Source organism: Branchiostoma lanceolatum, chromosome 13 (assembly GCF_035083965.1).
Source record: "Branchiostoma lanceolatum isolate klBraLanc5 chromosome 13, klBraLanc5.hap2, whole genome shotgun sequence".
In the NCBI taxonomy this organism is placed as follows: Eukaryota; Metazoa; Chordata; class Leptocardii; order Amphioxiformes; family Branchiostomatidae; genus Branchiostoma; species Branchiostoma lanceolatum.
Window position 1 is genome coordinate 6,155,333 of NC_089734.1, and position 19,537 is coordinate 6,174,869.

The 19,537-nt window shown below is 39.0% G+C and overlaps 2 protein-coding genes and 1 long non-coding RNA gene across 3 annotated transcripts; all 3 read right to left on the reverse strand.

Annotated features, from left to right (window-relative positions):
- Nucleotides 1-19: 19 nt before the first annotated feature.
- Nucleotides 20-1,210, reverse strand: LOC136447431 (uncharacterized). Its single transcript, XR_010757719.1, has 3 exons — nucleotides 1,110-1,210; nucleotides 576-755; nucleotides 20-141 (listed from the first exon to the last, which is right to left on the reverse strand). It is a non-coding gene; the product is annotated as an uncharacterized lncRNA (long non-coding RNA).
- Nucleotides 1,211-1,381: 171 nt separating this feature from the next.
- LOC136447180 (uncharacterized) lies at nucleotides 1,382-5,021 on the reverse strand. Its single transcript, XM_066445880.1, has 9 exons — nucleotides 5,012-5,021; nucleotides 4,752-4,900; nucleotides 4,279-4,451; nucleotides 3,439-3,653; nucleotides 2,824-3,017; nucleotides 2,314-2,457; nucleotides 1,978-2,134; nucleotides 1,655-1,795; nucleotides 1,382-1,389 (listed from the first exon to the last, which is right to left on the reverse strand). Exons 1-9 carry the CDS (start codon nucleotides 5,019-5,021, stop codon nucleotides 1,382-1,384), a joined length of 1,191 nt encoding a protein of 396 aa, XP_066301977.1.
- A 311-nt stretch (nucleotides 5,022-5,332) lies between these two features.
- On the reverse strand, nucleotides 5,333-19,460 carry LOC136447892 (uncharacterized). Its single transcript, XM_066447015.1, has 37 exons — nucleotides 19,368-19,460; nucleotides 18,879-19,025; nucleotides 18,484-18,555; nucleotides 18,202-18,276; nucleotides 17,791-17,871; nucleotides 17,331-17,402; nucleotides 17,044-17,112; nucleotides 16,685-16,756; nucleotides 16,347-16,415; nucleotides 16,118-16,189; nucleotides 15,807-15,875; nucleotides 15,526-15,597; nucleotides 15,132-15,200; nucleotides 14,724-14,795; nucleotides 14,292-14,360; nucleotides 13,976-14,050; nucleotides 13,683-13,751; nucleotides 13,453-13,545; nucleotides 13,147-13,218; nucleotides 12,885-12,953; nucleotides 12,470-12,541; nucleotides 12,130-12,201; nucleotides 11,864-11,929; nucleotides 11,573-11,647; nucleotides 11,004-11,185; nucleotides 10,338-10,776; nucleotides 9,815-10,011; nucleotides 9,170-9,221; nucleotides 8,858-8,952; nucleotides 8,616-8,727; nucleotides 8,260-8,349; nucleotides 7,830-8,014; nucleotides 7,600-7,697; nucleotides 7,149-7,284; nucleotides 6,894-6,959; nucleotides 6,209-6,547; nucleotides 5,333-5,541 (listed from the first exon to the last, which is right to left on the reverse strand). The coding sequence occupies exons 2-37, from the start codon at nucleotides 19,007-19,009 to the stop codon at nucleotides 5,348-5,350; spliced, it is 3,912 nt and encodes a 1,303-aa protein (XP_066303112.1). The 5' UTR covers nucleotides 19,010-19,025; nucleotides 19,368-19,460; the 3' UTR covers nucleotides 5,333-5,347.
- Between the last annotated feature and the right edge of the window lie 77 nt (nucleotides 19,461-19,537).

A 19,537-nucleotide genomic window follows, 5' to 3' on the forward strand; every position in this document is an offset into this window, starting at 1 on the left:
TGTTCAATTTCACCTCGTCGACGTCCACACACGTGACTCCATCTCCGCTGTACCCTGGTGGGCATGCGCCGCACACGTGGTAGGAGGAGTTGATGTTCTGACAAGTGACGTCACCAAAACATGGGTTTGACAGACAGGGACCTACAGTGAGATATAGGTATGATGTAGGAGGAAATCTTGTAAAAGAAACACTCTATCAGAAATCAACTTCTGGACAAAAAAGGTTATCATTTCTTTGCGCGCAACCGAAACATGTCTTGCAATCTTTAAAACGAGACAATATTATGCAAGATACAGACACTTCGAGTGACCAGGTTTAGTTCTTGAAGAGTGATTGGACGTACGATGACAACTCCATCTTGAGAAAGCCTTTCAAGTCGAGTAACTCACATATATCAGTGAAAACCTGTCGGCTTTGCTAAGAGATATGGAGAACCCTTTGTCAATATCTCTTAGAAAAGCCATGGGGCTACTCCGATCAGAATTACCTTAAAAACTGCATACATAAAAAATCTAGTGATATACTATGACTAAAGGCCTTGGACTTCAGTTAGACTTCTAAAATCGTCACTCACACTCGCTTATGTCGCGACAGTCCCGGCATATTGTGCAGTCTCCACGTGACCAGGTCCTGTGGTGGCACGGCTCACACTCCGTCTTCCCTACCGTGCTGTGGAACCCCGCCGGGCAGCAGAAACAGCCTGTTGCCCCGCTCTGGTTGTTGTAGGATCCCGCCGGGCAAGGGACGCAGTAGTCTGTACAGAAGGAAATCACAGAAGTCACATCTATGCTCGCTGCCATCACATCAAACTAAAATTTCGTCTAGACCTGAAACGCCCTATTTTTGACTGTCACTTCTTACACTCGAGGGTCGCTCGGGACCATTTAATGATTGTGCCTTCTCCATTTCTTTCATCATAGAAAACAGCTAGGGTGCTTCTGTCAAGGGTTTTTTCCTCCATGAGGAGTCCTTTCACAACGTCTCTAACCATGATGTCAGTTTTTGTATGTTCTAAAAACCATCTGAAACATGTATCTTCGCAATTGATTATGACAGTGTAATGTGTTTTACTCAAGTACAATTTTAGGATAAACCGTTGTATACTCACCCGTACGGCCGGTGCCATAGAAGCCCGGTCTACACTGGTACCTCCGGCCAAAGAAACAGGCATAACCGGGCTCACAAGGCGTGCAACTGCCTGGACAAAACTGTAAATAAACATAAATAGTTACGTTAACATACTGATTAAAATATGCAATGGTTATCGAATATGACAACGAAAGGAATGATAAATAAAGATGTGGGAAAATACCATGGCGTACCGTATCGTTGCAAGGGTCGGCATAATGGTACCTGCGACAAACGTGTCCGTAGCCATCTTTACAGATCTGTATAAAATGATCAACATAACATTTATCTAGGCAATAATGCCTGCAAAACTTTTAGAAAATGTATCTACGTTTCGAAGCCATGCAGAAGCTATCTACAACATGTTACCAATATCATCATCATCATCATTACCAATATATATATGGTCAAAAACGTGCTGTGGAACCCAATATATATCAATCAGCAGCTGTGAGTGCATCGGGATATATAATGATAAAACTTCAATGAAATTCTAACTAACCCGACCAATTGGGCAAGGGCTACATTCCGACGCTCCCCCAAACGAGTGCTCGGTGGGTGAGCGCGCACAGGCCGCCGAGGGAGGGTCGCACCGCCCGCAAGGCCTGGCCACTCCGTCACCTGTGCAGTAGTATGTTGTTGGACAACGTGCACAGGTTGTCTCTCCTGAATGTCAAAGATGCGAAAATAACAATTTTTAAGAACCCCATTTGAAGTCATAAGCTGTACATAGTAGACAGCATGGTGGTTTTATTAGGTCAATCACTGGATATCAATACCTACTAGCTGGTAACGTTTCGATAATCATTCTACTCCAATGGTATATACATGATCATAATATGACTTACGGATGTGTCGCATCCTCACTGTACATCCGATCAGTTCGATCCTAATGCTGATGCGGTTACGCCACGATTGTGGATTGATACGGATATGAGTTGTGGTGATTGGGTCAAGCAGGACTTCTTGTTTTGAAGTAGAGGCGTCGACGCTTCCGTTGAAAATCTGAAAGACGTATAGAAAAAGAAACATGAACTCTCTAACTCTAAACTTAAAAAGGCGTAAATGCATTAAAATACATTGATTGTAAAATTTGTTTTGTATTCAGCTTGATTTCTAATGAACATTTCCTTAAACTCTGACGCACCGATGTAAACTGTCAATAAGACCAGATATGTACGTACCTTTACCGTTCCATTTTCCTTGTAGGTTTGCCAGTTGACACCGTCGTCGCTATAGAGAAGAATGTATGTCTCCACCCATTCCTGTGCATCGAAACTTCCCTGCACCACAACTGCTTTAATGACGACCTCCTCGAGGAATGACACCTACGTTGGAAAAAAAATAGTACAGTAAATGCTTTCTACCGCACAACTTAATGTGTTTGATTTTATGATTTCTTACTTCCCAAGGTATTGTGATATATGAATATTCCGTATAGGAAACGTGACGACTGGCAGTAACGTCATGGTAGACCCACTATAGCTATCGAAGAACTTTAAAATCTTAGGGTGTCATTAATTGGAGCTATAGGTCAACTGGAGGTCTTGTGCCCCAAATAGGTGATAATATTTGTACAACCTTTATTACTGCATGCAGCCCACCATGTTTCACCAAACTGAATATAGCCACATACATTTTATTTGAAAATATATCAAGAAATATGATGTAAATTGGTAGTTAAGCACTCTCACCTGTAACCATTGCTCGGCGTTGCTTACTGCGGCTCTCCAGTTCCCCATGTCGCTGTAGGTCCCGCCGTCACTCGCTATGGACGCGTTGTTGTTGAGACGCGCGCGGTCAGGTCCATAAAATTCATCCGCGGACGATGCAGAAAGCTGACTTATATGTATCCATCCGCTCTCCATACCAAGTGGCTCAAAGCATACTGAAAAAGAAATATATGACCTTTGAACTTCTTCATATAAATCTCTACTTCTTCTTTTAAAAAAGGTAAGTATTTCATTCAAAAGGTTTTTTTATATTTTCCCTCGAACTATGGTAGAGTGGAACTAGTTGCCGCCAAGTACTGTAGGGGAAGCCTCATTAGATACTTCCAAACAGCACTTGCAGCATGATGTGCAAAGGTTAGGTGTGCCTCCGAAGCTGGAGTGTTACGCTGTAGGGCAATTATAACGGCTATACAGATACAGAAGCTGGTGTGTTACGCCGTAGGGAGGTTATACCGGCTATACAGATGCAGATTTATGTACAGATATATGTACAGATGCAGATACAGATGTATGTCAATATGTGTATCGAGAGTGGTGCGAATAGGGATCATCTTTGAGAAAAGATGACGTACTCACCAAATGTCTTGACGTAGTACTTTGGAACCTTAAGGTTAACATTTCCGGTATTGTTCTCGACGCTGACGTCATATTCGATGGGCTTGTTTAAACTGTCGTACAGGCACGTGTCGCTGATTGTCATGGAAACTGTTGCTATGTCCCCGCGTGGTGGTGTGCCCGAGTCAACGCTGATGACTGAAAACTGCAGCTGGTTGAGGGTTTGATTGAGGGTTCTGCAATGTGGAAAAAACCCGTAACATTAGACTTTGATGGTCACTTTATAGTTCACTAACCGAATATTGCATCAAAATTTACTACCATAAGAGGGGAAGTTTTCGATTTGATAAGTACCATGGTACAGATGTAAATGATTCTTCACTTCCCTTCTTCTAATCATTCATAGATATCTTCCTCCTATAAGGGACTTTTCGTCGCCCCCTACCTATGGCGGTCGGCTGTGTTCTATGGCAGTGTTCTTCATGGTGTTGCGACTATCTTACTTATCAAGGAAGCTCATCTGTGTTATTAGTAATCAGAGTATAATGCTGAACTTTCTTCCAACACCAAGGGTACACAAGGATCAAAACTCTTTAGATGTTACATTTGGAAATGATTGGTCATTATTTATTCTGATGAAGGCGACAGGGGTCGTTGGAAATGTTATCTTTGTCCACTCTTTGTGTTGGAAGAAAGCTTGACATGGTACTATGACTACTTTGAGTTTATCCGATCTGTGAGTAGACAGGAAATGAAGTTCTCTTCCGAAATCGCGGTGAAGGGAATTTAAGGAAAAGAAGGATATATATGCCACATTATCGAGGAAAACGTAGTGTCTGGTAAACAGATTGAACCCCTTACGTCTGTTGAACGTCCTGAGTTCTGTAGAGCGAGACGACGGCGTTCGGTCCACTGTCCCTGTCCTCCCATTGAAGGGTGAAGACGCCGTCTGGGCTCAGGACTGGTTTGGGCTCCACGTCGAACTCTTTCGTGGTGAAAGTCGGGCAGTTGTCGTTCACGTCTTCAAGAAATATCTTTTAAGTAAACAAATAAGCTATATTGGGGACAGGGTGTGGGGAACAAACTTCTTGCCTGCAACACTGGTATTACATATCGTTTTGTACACAATTCGTTACGTTTGCTTTTACCTTCTCTGTGATGATTTTCACAACGCTATATTTGAATAGCAAAATAAAGAAATAACATATCATGAGCACGGGAGTTCATCAGAGTTGGTAAACTACTTTATGGAATGGTTTTTTAAAACATCGAAATTTCCAACTCACTTACTCTTCTTCATTACCTTTCTATGACATAATATCACATGTCCAAACCTCAATGGCCAGCGTCCCTGTCCGCGGTGGTGCCACGCTGTTGTCCTCCACTACCAGTACCAGTTCATACTGCTGAACATCCTCATAGTCTACCTCTGCGGCAAGGGTGATCAGTGCCGACGGTGTGGTGATAACAAAGGTCTGCACGCCTGAGACAAAAAACGAACATAAATATTGCAGAAATTAAATACAGTATGTTCATGTCACACATTACATGCTTCACTCTCGGACACATGCCATCCTCAGGTCAGGTTCCTGACTTTTGGCCATGTGCCAATGTTTATCACTTCCTGCCAGCTTGCCGAAGAAATTTGGACGCAGGCCAGCTCAACCTTTGCATCCTACCAGTTGCCGGATACACCTTAGCCCTGGAACAAAGTTGAACCCGGGCAGGCGGGAACAAACCTGAACACACACCAAGACAAAGATACAGACCTAGAACAGTATTGAGCCGTGGATATCCACCCAGTTCCTTTTCTCTCACCTATCTAGTTGATTACGACGTATCCGCAGTGTGCTGGTGGATATGGAGCAGAGAAGACGAGAATGTAAACAGGTTGCGGCTGACTCAAGGCATTCCGTATTGCCTTCAGATTTCAAAACAATGAAAATCTAAAGATCCTACCTGTCGCAATTGTTTCTGCTGTTGTTCCCACAAGTGTCTGGTTACAAACGACGAATGACGTCCCATCAACAGTTACCCATGTAAGATTTTGTGTAGGTATATTTTCTGCATCTGCTCGGTTTTCGTTAGTGTCATTCTTTATCGTAAAGTGACCACCATCGTTGCCTTGATAAAAAGATATAGAATGCATCATGTCACATGTGCAATCATACAATGATAACATAGATAAAAAAGAGCTACCTACCAATTAAAAAACACAATAATAGGATATGCCCAGAATAAGAGATGTCAAAATCGGAAGTTCCCCTGCAGTACCGTCTAAAGCTTCTGGGGGAGTTTGGCATAATGTGATGATTTCATTATGCTTCTAACATCTATATCTACGAACATACCGAATATCATAAAAACCTATCCATGACTTCTTGAATTATACTGTCCACAAACCTGAAAGAATAACCTTCTTGGCGACAGTAATAAATGATTCATCAATTGTGTCAGAAGACGAACTCGCAAGGGCGAACAAACTTTTGAAGCTGTTAAACAGAGCTTATAGAGATAATATCGTAGCCTCTACCAGGCTCCGCGGGATGGCTGGAAAAATAGTAGAAATTGGCCGTAATAGAGTGAATAGTGTGCCAAGGGAGTTAGCTACGGAGAGAGGACAGACTGACCTCTCTCCGTAGCTAACTCCCTTGGCACACTATTCACTCTATTACGGCCAATTTCTACTATTTTTCCAGCCATCCCGCGGAGCCTGGTAGAGGTTAATAATATCGTACTTTCTGAATCTTTTGACAGTATCCAGTGCAAAAGATCTATAATCATAAATTACCTTCTAAGATGGTAACGGTGAATAAAGTGTCAGTCGACGCCACGCTCGCGAGAGAGACGGTCTGCACTACTCCGTTTAGGTGAAGATCCTCCCGGATTCTCGGTTCATAGTCGACTGGAAACCCGGCTGGACTGTCGGTGGACTCGGTGCTGGACACGTTTGTACTTACATTCGGTTGCGCTGTTTGGTTGCTTGTAACAGACGGCACTGTTGGTCCTGTGTAGTTTGTTGTACCGTTCACTGCGTCTGTGTAATTCCCAGTGCTGCTCACTGCCTCTGTGCTGTGTATTGTACTATTTAACGACGTGCTTGTCTCTGGTGTCCATGTTGGCAACTCGGCTAGAAGAGTCAATAATGTATAGTCATATCAATGCCAAGATATTACAAATTTTCAAGATTTATATGTATCTTACACATGTACATGCAACAGAATTACGACACTTTAGAGTCGTGCTATTACTAATTGTGATGATGATGATGATAGTTGAGTTGAGCTGAACAGTACTACATGTATCTACAAGTATCTCTACCAGCCATTTTCCTTTTGATAAATGATTTAGAATCTTGAAACATATACGAGTAGAAACATTGCATAGATGCGGAGTATCGTAGCATAACGCACAATCCAACCGTTGATATTGTCTACGTAATGATTGTTAATCACAAGGCAAACGTTCCAACATACTTGTGTTATTCAGTTCTTCAGTTGGGGAGAGCGTGGTGCCAGTAGAGAAATTTGGTGCCCGAGTAGCTGAAAACGAATGAATCGATAAGAAAACTATTAGAACAGGACGTGTTTGGATACTTTATGTACATCGTGTAAATCTCGCTTATTTGACAAAAATAGACATATTTGCTACAAACAACTACTACAGGTTTTAGATTTTGATCTTACATGGATGTTCCTAAAGTAACTATAGGTTTCGCTGATTGCACTCACTGAGATTGCTGCCATTGTCTTCCGAAATGTCAACCACCGGGAAAGAGAAAACCACTCCCTCAACTTCGAGGAAGAGTGAAGATGTGCAGGACTCCCGTTCGGTCACGAATATGTCGAGGTGGTAGGTGTTCCCAACCTATATAGGTATTGAAAAATGACATGTTCTTTTCATACATACAGTAACTAAATAACAAAGTGCTTTTATTCACAACCATGCATTTATATGCGCCAACTTTTCGATGAGTGTCTGTCACCTTCATCAGGGCAATACTGACTGGTTCACTGTGACAGACAGTCTTCGAAACGTTGGCTCATGTGAATACTTGGTTGTGAATAAAATAACTTTGCTATTCAGTCATTTTCCCACCTGATGAAATTATGCACGGATACAGTGGCTAGTTAGCAAGATGACATTCAAGAAAATAGAGGATCTAGTCTATTTCACAGTCACCGTTAGATCCAGTTCCACGGTGTCATTGATTGCATTGTCACGTATCACACATTCCCCATCAATGACGGTTCCTGACACAAGAACAGCGCTTCCACCGCCTGGAAATATTGAATGGTACATAAAACGTCGGTAAGTTCCAAACTATCTCAACGAAGAAGAGCTTGTGTTGTATTAATGAAACCCACAGACATATGCCAATGAATTCACCTTTGATGAGTTTCCATATTTACCTGCGCTTCCAGAATCCTGTAGACTTAGCCTTCTGCATGACGTCATTTCCGACTTGTCTCCTTTTTCTCTGCGCAGGTAGATCACTCTCTCCCTATCGAGAAAGAGCCAAAGCTCGTCCCCACCTCCAACCGTGATGATGTCGTTCCCATTGTACGTAAGTGCTGCTCTAACAGCTACCGTGAAACTGAAAGTATAACGTTAACAACAGTCATAATTCCATTGAATTTCAAAACCGCAGACAATTACGTTATAGTCTTGCTCTTTTCTTAGAACTGTTACTTCTATTGCAAATGTCTATTGTATAGTAGATTGCGGACTTTGTAATCGTCTTCTTCTGCCAAATGTATTTCATTAAAAAGGACCTGAAATTCAATTACCAATAGTAGAACATAAACGTTGATGCCACAATTCAAAAGTAACAATGCTTACCCGAAATTGTGCAGAGTGTTGTTGCAGTCTTTCTGTCCCTCAAAGCCATAACCAAATCCATCCACGGGGAAGAAATCGTCACTGTAGAATCTGTAAAAAAATATGGTTTATTTTTCATGACTCATCTAAAACTCTTGTTTTTCATGCCTCAATTTAAGACCGGTTTAGAACCGACATTTTCCCCCGAATTCATTTAAACTTCCTTATAAAATGTAATTTGGCATGAGTTCATATATCTTTTTCAACCCCAGTCTATCTTTAAAGGATGATGCATGGTAATAGATAGAACGCAGGATGTTGACAATATATGATAATGTATGAAAAGGGGACTGAATAGACGGTAGAATAGTGGCTACCTGTATACGTCAGAGTCATTCTGTTGCTTCAGAACCAGAGTCTCTTCTCTTGCATAGTTGTCACCAGGAACAGACACAAACCATCGCGCGAAAGGATCCAGCGATGGATCATCTAGGATAAAGAAAACATGACAGCAACGTTAGCTATTATCTAGCATTTGTTTGCTACAAACATTTCAACAAAATTACTAGAAAGTAATTTTTCTCCAAGTTATATGATACCTGAACGGATTGATACGTACCTGAGGTCGACAGATATCCCCCAAATGGGTTGACCACGTATGTTGGATCAGACAAATATCCTTGTCTTCGACCGTCGAAGTCAGGATGGGTGATGCTGGGTTGATTGAAAGGTGAGGTATAGATTATTATTCAGTCTATTGTTTCCGTATGTAGTATGTAGCTATATATGTTTTAAATTATGATCAACAACACTACTAACATTAGATAATGCCATCTACGACATGTTACATTTGGTAGCATCGTTTTCGGTTGATAGACAGACAAAATTGAACCACGGATTTCGAGGAAAAGACTTGCGTTGTAATACCAACCTGAAATCATAATAGCTGATGGGGATTTGTATGCTGTTCACGTCTATATCCTCTGTAGAAAAAGATAGAACATCTATTAGTCTGACACAAAACAGTCATTAGGAAGAACGTTTCGTCTCCCACACTCCTTATAACTTTTGTCTGATTATCAGCAAATCATGAGAAATTCCTCTAAGTATACTCGATGACCTGGCGCCTATCAGGTTCTCCTGGTATCATATTCGACCATGGCATAGGACCGACACAGATGGGAAGAAATGGTCAAGGCCTTATGTCTCACATTGGACGAATAGGGTATTACTAAGCAAGTAACCATATCTGCTCTACATGTGCGCGCAATGTACAATAATCATAATAATAATAACTTTATTGCGCAACAATTGTACAAGGTACAAAGTATGGCATTCACTGGTACATAGATAACATTCTATTAGGCTAATCAATCTATCTAATACAATATTGTGTAGTAGTCTATCTTATACAATATGGTGTAGTAGTATGTGAGGACAATGGGATTTTACAATCATTGGAGGAATGTCTTACGTCTAGACATTCTTTGATATATTTCCCAATGTATACCATGCATGGGTTGTCACATGTCATTATGTACTCAAATTTGCTGTTCAAGTCCATTATATACATTACCTGTTTCCTGCAATGTAGTGACAGTAACTGGCCAGCTGGGTGCGCTAAAGTTACCCATCTCGCTGTACAGTACTGCGCATGTGTAAGTGGTCCCTGTCTGGACTCCATCAGATGCATTGAACACGGTTGAATTGTCAACAATAAGACCTCTGTTGACCGTTGGTGCCGTTTCACTTGTGCAGTTGACTACATAGTAACTGGAGAGAAACAAGGGAAAAGTATTATAGAATTACAAAGATATAAAGAGAGAACGATTGTGGGTTTGTCATTATCACTTTCCTAAAGCTAGTGCTTAGAAATTGTGTCCGAATAACAATCGTCAAAGGTTCTTTTTTTTCAATTCACCCAATGTGAATACTGGCTATTTCTTTCTTTTGACATGTAGTCAATATCGTGTCCCTCTAGCCTTCTACTGTAGTTTATAGGTTGAATATAGTTTTAGTGAATTATATCAATTTTCATCCAGCTTGTCAAGTTATACTGAATTTTTTCTTGAAATTATTAGAAAGAAAAAGAAACTCACGCATGGTTGACTTGAACTGGTTGCTCATCCATGATGTTTGTGTTATTTTCTTTAGTCTGCTTAAAGCAGTCGGTGTTATTGATGCTGGTCATGTTAGTTTCAGACTGGTTGAAGTTTGTGATGTTGCAAATGCTGACATTTGCCATGCCTGTCTCTGTTTCATTGAAATCTGTAGTGTTGCCTGCTGTCTCGTTGAAGCTTGTTGCATTGTTTGCTGTTTGGTTGAAGCCTGTTGTGTTGCCTGCTGTCTCGTTGGCCATTGTTGTGTTGATCATTGTCTGGTTGGAAGTTATTGTGTTGGTGTCCGTTTCATTGAACCCTGCCATAGTCGCATTTGTTTGGTTAACACTTGGCTGGATGTCATCTAAAGTTGGCACGTGGTCCCATGACACGCTGATTTCTCTACTGCTAACTGCAACCGCTTGTACATTCGTTGGAGCTACAAAGGACAATTGTGAGAATATTGTGGCAAAGATCAAGGTATCGCAGTGAATAAACATATCATATTAAGTGCAAACCGTTGGAGTATAGTGAATATTCTGTTGTCGCATTAAAATATGTTTTCATCATTCATAATTCCAATTGCCAATTGTTAACCGTACATTTTTCTGCATATGATTTCATTTAAAGCCATTGGTTAAAATTTTTTGTATTTATTTTACTTACCACAGAGAAAGTCTGAGGAATCATAGTTTGTGAAGTATTTGCTGGATTTATCGGAGCTCTCAAACGTTATGTTGATCAGTTGTTCAGGTGTTGAGCACCTTCCTCCGAATATTGTCGTGCTCAGGTTTCTCATAGTGTAATAGAATGAGCAGCTACAGGCCAGTGGATTGCCAGTCAAATACCTGTAAAACAAATGTCATATTTGGTACAATATTATAATCAACTTATACGATACAACATTATATCAAAGCTATGGCACAACGATTGAATGAAATTGTAAACTAAATCATATAGAATTCAAACCATGATCTATGAACTACAAGCTCATATTTCTAGCTCAAATTACTAGCTGCAAACCTAATATTATCAACGCTGACTAACAGTATATCATTAAGTTAGATATCCGTATATGGCACAAATGAAAATTTGATTGACAAATACAACAACAATGAAACGTACACAGAATGTAGAGCACTTTTTCAGTTGGACCTTAAGTCTATCACTACATGTATAACATTGCGTATGTTATTATCTACGTTAAAAAGATCAGTCGTTAATGCAATACTTACAAGAACGTTTCGTTCGTGGCTAGTATGTTGAAGGCATCCTCCTCCACGAACTCAATTTTGTTGTTGGCAATGTTCCTGGTAAAATAGAAAAAGGAACAGATTGAAACCATAAGTCCTCACGACACTAGCAGCACATACCCTGCTTTAAAGAGCTGGGTAATATATACGTTTTTACTGGAATCCTTCACAATAAAAGAGTTTTAAAAATATAAACAAGAAATTTGGACGCCAAGGATAATAATATAAACAGTCTTTACATATGTTTGTTGGTTTGGAGTAATATGTACTTACACTGTAACCAGACTTGTCAGATCTGGTAGCTTGTAGAACTCCCGTAGAACATTGTCGCCCAGCAACCTATAATAAGAATGAAAAATGACCCAATTTGAACTTACGTATAATGTATCAAGGAATCTTACTTGTAATTTTGGAAAACGTGAAGTCGCACGATCATGCATGATCTTTCTCATAATGGGAATAGTGGCGATAGTTGTTGAACAGATGCAAAACATATATTATAACTTATAATCAGCAGCATTTAGATACATGGTACTTACAATTGCTCGAGGGACAGTAAGTTGTCAAAAGCCCCGTTATCAATTGAAGAAATGGTATTGCTTGTCAAGTCCCTGTGGAGACAAATCAAGTCAAATCAAACCAAATCCCTTATGAGATGAAAATAAAGGATAATAAATACGAGTACAGTTGTAGCCTTCACTGAGGATGACTGCTTTACCTTTTTTTTAGGCTTCACTTCTTCAGATCGAGGATATCATGTAATGAAAATAATATGGTGATATTCTAACATTTCCAAGCGTTGGCTTTTCTTAGTTTTCATTTTAGATATTGTGTTTAATGTAACTAAGGATTTATCATCACTGCTTCAGATGTACTTACAGTTTTTGTACGGTGGACTGTAGTTGGAAACATCCCTCAGGAATACTAACCAACAGGTTATTACTGATGTCACTGTAGGGAAGACAATAATAATCGAAATTATGTTGATGCCTATCATTCATGTCGTTTTGTTTATATACTAGCATCTAACTAGGCATGCAGCTCAATGAATTTTAAAAAAAATGGACGAATAGCATTAATGATTTTGTGGCTGACCATGGTACCAATCTAAAGGGCAATACCTGACGGAACTTATCATCAAGTACGGACGATGCTATCCAAAACATGCGTAGCATTTTCTACGTATGTATTCCTCATTCTGGGCATGATGTCGCGATTATAACACATAGACATATAGGTGTAGTATGACCATTTTCAACAGAGTTTGGATACCAATTTATGTATTACGTCTTACATGACTGTTAGTTCCACCTCCTCGAACGCCCTTGTACCGATGTAGCGAAGTTGGTTGTTCCGAAGGATTCTGTTTATTTAAAGAAACAAAATTCAACAAGTGTGCCAAGACTAAGACAAACAATGACATTTTCCACGCAGTTTTTTAAAAAAAGTATATGATAAGTTTCATCTTAGCACATATAAAATGTTGCTTTTATGAGATTACGTAGCACACAATACAGCAAATACTTCTAGTGATTTGAAGGGAGTATACTACTCACAGTTCTTTAACTCTGGATCCCGAGGTAAACATCTTGCCTACGATGACTCTGATGGCACAGTTTGACAAGTCACTGGAAATCATTGGGAATAAACATACATGACAATGACAAGAAACAATTATGTACATCAACAACTAGTTCAAAAATACGAAAACATAAACACACACATGTGCAATCGAGGATTTGTGCAGATCTTGACATTTCTAGCATTGGAAACGCAACATCTTTTCACAAAGTGTTAATTCCAAAAATGCTGTTCCAATGCTACGGTATCTTGGACGTAACACCAGTCAATCGGACACTTACAGTTTTCCGTGACCATCCAGACTACTCCAGACAGTCACCGACGAAAACGCTTCCTCCGCAATTGCTGTCAGCTTAGAGTTGCCGTACAGCATCCTTCATGAAAATAAATGAACAAATGCATTCTCTGCCACAAAAACAATTTTGAATGCTGGTATCTTGTTGTCCGGTTATGCCAATTGATATCTTGAAAAAGATTAACTGAAAAACCTTTTAATAATGTGGATACTTACAGGTTCCTTGCAGAGACCTCATGGAACGTCTGGGAAGCAATCGACGAAAACGCCCAGCCATACATTGAGCTGTAGAGTTGTCAATTGAGTTACCAGAAAAGTTTTGTTCGGTCTTAGACAGTAGTAACATATCGCGACGTTATATTTTAATAAGGTGCCATTGGGAGAAAAGGGTTAAAGGCTAAAGACCAGACGAACGGTTAAGCTTTGCAATGTCATAATGTAAGTAAATACCATGTCAAAATATCGTCAATAGATATTAATCGAGAAAAGTACTAGACTAGGTGTCTTACAATTCATAAGTGACTCTGACGTTGTTGAAGGCGTAAGATTCCAAAGTTGATGTTACAGGATTGTTGTACAGGTGCCTGAAGGAAATGACAGTTCTTTTTAAAATGAACACGATTAGTTCCAACTGCATCAATAGTGTTGGACTTTCTCACACTTCAACTACAATGTCTGGGGGACATTCAAAATATCTAACAACGTGTCTGTGATTGATGGATTGTGAATGTGGGAAATGTATTCCATAGTGTACGTATATGCACTCATAAGGAAAGATCTTTTACGATGACTTAAAATCAGTCTATAAACGTATGGTGTACTCACAGGTACCCTGCTGTCAGATCGTTGAATGCTCGGGACATGATTGTCTCAATTTGACAACTGTGCATGGAGCTGTGGAAAAGTTGCCAGATAATTCACATTACGTCATAGGTCATAATAAAGTGTTTATGTATTCATATTAGATATTGCGACCTTTGTATCACACGATTTGGTACGATGCATATTATTGTTTTCTGACATTCCTTTTTTTAATGATTTTTTTTTAAATTTTGATGCATAACGGATTGATATTATGATCACGATTAATACATTTGATTATTAATGCGTACTCATAGTTCTCAAATACGTTAACATAAATCTTGTCTGCATTGGACAAAAGTGTGAATACAGCTTAAGATTGATTTTGTAAATACAATGATATGGTATCAACCTTGGGATTGATTAAAAGAAATATAAAAGAAACATTTGACCTACAAGACGTTGGTGACCCTTGTGTTGTTGAAGGAAAAAGGTGCCAAAGATGTGACAGGGTTGCTGTATAAGTTTCTGATGAAACAACAGAAGTGTTTGTCGGTGAAACAACAATTCATACGGAATTGTCCTGGAGCAAAGAACTACATAATGACATAACCATGAATGTTGGAAAAAATTATCAAACCTGTGGAGGCACAAGACATGTTTAGCTCATGTTAATTTTTTTAGGTTTTATATCCTTTTGTATTGTGGTCTTGTAAAGTGACCCCTTAGAAATCAGTTATTGTAACTGAATGGACTACCATAAACTTAGGATTTATAAATAAATATCTGTATTCAAAGACAGCGAGAACGTAGTTGGTTGATGCTGTAGATGAAATTGTAGATGAAAGATATCAAACAACCTACAGGTTTCTTGCAGAGACTCCATTGAATGCTGACGAAGGGATGTCCCTGAGCTGGGCGGTGTGCATTTGACTAGAAAAAAAAAAGAGGGAAAATGAGGAAACCTAGAAACTTCCATTTTAAGTATTTCCTTCATTTTCAGTCATCTCACCCACACTTATATGCATCACCATTAACGATCAAAGCAAAAGAGGTATTATCAGAATCTTCAGTTAAACTATGAAATGTACAAATTTCTTGGCAATTGTGAACAATTGCTGGCATCATATGTACGTAACGTAACGTAACGTGATGAAGGTTGCAATAGAGATAACCAAATATTCTGGAAGGCTTATTCATTGTGTTGGATCGCGTTTTAGTTATCTAAACTAACTAAAATATGATCTTGATTTCTTACAAATCATACGAGACTCCGACGTCATTGAAGGCGAAAGACCCCAATCTTGTCACTGGGTTGTCGTGCAGATATCTGTAAAATGTCAAATGGGTAACTCACCATAGCCGTGTATGTTTTTAAATAGTAGATATATCTCAGTAAATGGATGATATAAGAGGTGTATAACCTGTCTTAAGATTCGTTTCTATGACCACCGATGAGTGATTTGCTCCGCGTTATCTGTTTTTGACGCGGATATATTTACATGTAAACTGAAGAAAAGAAATGTCATAAAGACTTACAAGTATCTGCAAGAGACCTTGTAGAATCCATTTTCCTTGATGACAGATATGTTGTTACTTTGAAGATTCCTTTGGACGAAACAAAATAGTTAAAGATACATCAGAGTACTAATTGAACTCGTCAAGGTTAAATGATTAAACAGAATGAAAAAAAAGTCTTGATTGATCTTGCTCATCATCTGGAGAGCCGGTTGCTCTCTTTTGTTCTGTGCATGTAAATTGTAGAACAACAGTATACTGTGCACACATAGTTTGATATTAATTACTAAATTTTTAGGCATTGAGCAAAACTTGAAGAAAGCAATACTAACATATCTCCAGACAGACGCACGGTGTAGAAGGCATTAGACTCGATGACAGCAACTGATCCTCCATTTAAGTACCTGCACAAAATAAATGATATTTTACAGGTTTTAGAAAAATGCAGCCTTTGTCATTGTCTTAATGAATTATCATTAGAGCTTAAGCACATTTTACGCACCAATCATTAGACTGTAAGAAAGCAAAGCAAAAGGAACGGACAAGAATACCGTTTCTTACATATGGCGCCCAGAGACTTGGTTGAACGTAAATGATGGTATGGTGTCAAAATCTGCACTTGTCAAGTACCTTCAAAATAGAAAAGGGTTTTTAATAAGCATTGAAAATTTCATACCAAAATATGCAAAATAATCGTAGTGATCCCGTAGTCACATCCAATCTGTCTATCGCTGAATTTGCATCCACAAAAGCAGCATTTGAAACAAGCTCCATCGGCAGACTTAAAACTGTCACGATTGGTGTGATACTTACTAAAATGCCTGCAACGATGACAGATAATGCAAATGTACTTTGTGGTTACCTAGCTGGTGGAAATGATAAGAATAAAATCGCCTTACAGGTCATACGTCAACCTCACATCGTTGAAGGCGAATGATTCCAGGTGTTTCGTCGGATTGCCGTCTAGGCGTCTAGACGAACAGAAGATGTTTTAGAATGGCTTCAGAACTTAAAATATTAAGTTATGTGCAAATCGTTAAACACGCAAAGTAACATAAGGAGTGTATAAGATGACTATACAGTTTTGATTCGAATCAAATGGTTCGGATGATTATATACATATATAAATCCTTGCTTTTTTATACTGTTCCTTCAAATTCTAATTTTGAATCAGAGCTAAACTTTCTAAATATATGAAAAGACGATTTGTGGTAAATACTTTATAACAAGCATCTAATTAGAATGCAGGATTACTCACAAGTATCTCGCAGAGACGTCATGGAATGAATTGGCTTCGATAATAGAAATGTCGTTGTTTCGAAGATCCCTTCAAGAAGCAATCAAAAGAAGATGTCACATATAATACGAAGATCGAATATAATCTAAACTGCCACCATAACAATACATTGTTAGTTTTGTGTGCCACATAAATATAAGATAATAGAAGGCACCAGAACAAAAACTGTGCAGTCAAAGCCAAACAAAATGATCTACCATGAAAAATTAAAGCCTCTTCAGATTGATTGAAATTACCAATGTACTTACAAATCGGTGACACCACTGATCTGTTTGAACGTTTCACTTCGTATTGAAGATATGCGGTTGCCGTAAAAGTTTCTGAAAGGAGACAAAATAAATCAAATTAATCATCTTTCGATTGCCAGGCATGACAATTTTAATCCATTCAAAATCGATGGATTTCCATTCCACTATATACTTTATAATTGTTTTTCTAATGGACGACAGTGATAAGTAGCCCGAGCAGGTATCTAGGCATACCGTCTTCGACAGCAAGGAAGGAACTGTTTTAAGTGGCTGGAATCTTTGAGCCAGGTTGGCTTTCAATATCTTGTAGAGGTGGTATCTTTGCAATTGTGATACGAGGAAGTGTAAAAACGTGACGATGGAAGAATGTCATTGGTTGTCAATAAATAACATAAAAAAGATTCGGTACCGTTAATCAACATAAATGTCGATTTTGTTTGTACAAACAGCAACTACTCACATGGGCCCATGCCATTCGGCGGTGATGTTGTGAAACTCCCCTCCTGGATACAGCTCCGTTAGGTCATTCCCGTTGAAGTATCTTGATCATACAGAAGATGCTGATGAATACAATCTCCTTATAATTGTATTTACTCTTTGCCTTGTACAACTTTTGTTTAAGCGGCGATGTCATGGTTTACTCTCTATGTCGATTGCAATTAATTGGCTTACGATTGATGAAATGAATGAAATGAATGAAATGAAGGCTCACAGAAAACAAAATGAAACCTCTCGAGTTAATTAAGTTCTCACACAACAAGGCGCTGAATATCTACATAAATGTTCTTAAAACTTCATTGTCAATAACTGCGATCGCACACTTGACACTAAACATGGAAAAAGCAAATAAAGGGAATTAATAAAAGCTTACATTGCTTTTATGTGTGATGTCAGCTGATCAATTGTCCCCTTTTCTAAATGACCAATGTCATTGTTCTGCACGTATCTATAAAATAGGAAGACCGAACAAAGAGATATGTAATGAAGATGATAGTCAATGCTGTGTGATTTGTTACTGACTGAAAACATCATATACACACAGAGGCTTTACTAGAATCCGTACAAAAGACTGTGATATACTTGATACGTTGTCCAACATTCCAACACTACACTCTTAATTTTATACATGATATAAGTAGTAGAAAATACTGACAGATTTTGCAGACTGCTGAGGTCTTCCAGGGCAACTTTCTTTAGCCAGCCCAAACGGTTATTGTGGAGGTACCTGAAAACGAAACCGTGAAGCTGTTTGAATGTGTGACCAATTTCTGATTTTCAATATGTAGTCCGGAATAGTACTTTTTACTCTGATTTATCTATATCAGATACTACCCGCCAAACGACGACGGTATCTACGAAATGTGGCTACGAGATACGGGTGGAAACTGAAAACCCTCTGTGACTTTTGAAAAAATGTTTCAGCAAGAAAGATGGTGCATATAGATTAGCATAATTCTCTTATCATAGTCTTTTTAGTATTTAGCCCCTGTGTATTAGTGCGATTGTTAAACCAAATCGATTGTTCGATCAATCATAATTAGAACTTACAAAGTAATGAGACTCTGCAGTCCATGTAAAGCCGTGTCTGGCACATCTGTGATGTCATTTCCGGACAGATACAGCTGTTGGAGTTGCGTCAGATTGGTGAAAGGGTTGTCATGCCGGAAGTCAAAGTACATGTTGTTGTTGAGGTTCCTGAATAATGAGAGGAAACATCGATATATTATTGTAAGCCGCAGTAGAAGAGAACGATTGGACCATAGCATGTCCGGGACAAAATCCGGAAGTTCGGCTGCGGTACCAAGGTCATTTACCTTGACTTTGACCTATGTCATTTCAACACCTACCCACATACGAAATATCATGACAATCCACCAAGAGGTTCTTACTTTATGCTACAAATATCCGTTAACATAAACAGACAAACAAACTAACAGACACAAAACAATACCTCCATTACAAATGCGGACTAAGAAAATCAGTACAGAATGCAAATAATCAATCTGTTGATGTCAAAGTAAGATACGTAATACGTACAAATGTCGAATTTGGAGAGGGAATGTCTCGTTCTCAATGGAGATGATGCGATTATTGCTCAGATATCTGCAACATAGGAATAGACATGGATAAAGCAATAGTATACTTCAAGAATAAAGGTTATTTCTACATCATTATGGATCAAAAATCGGCAAAGTCTTGATTAAAAG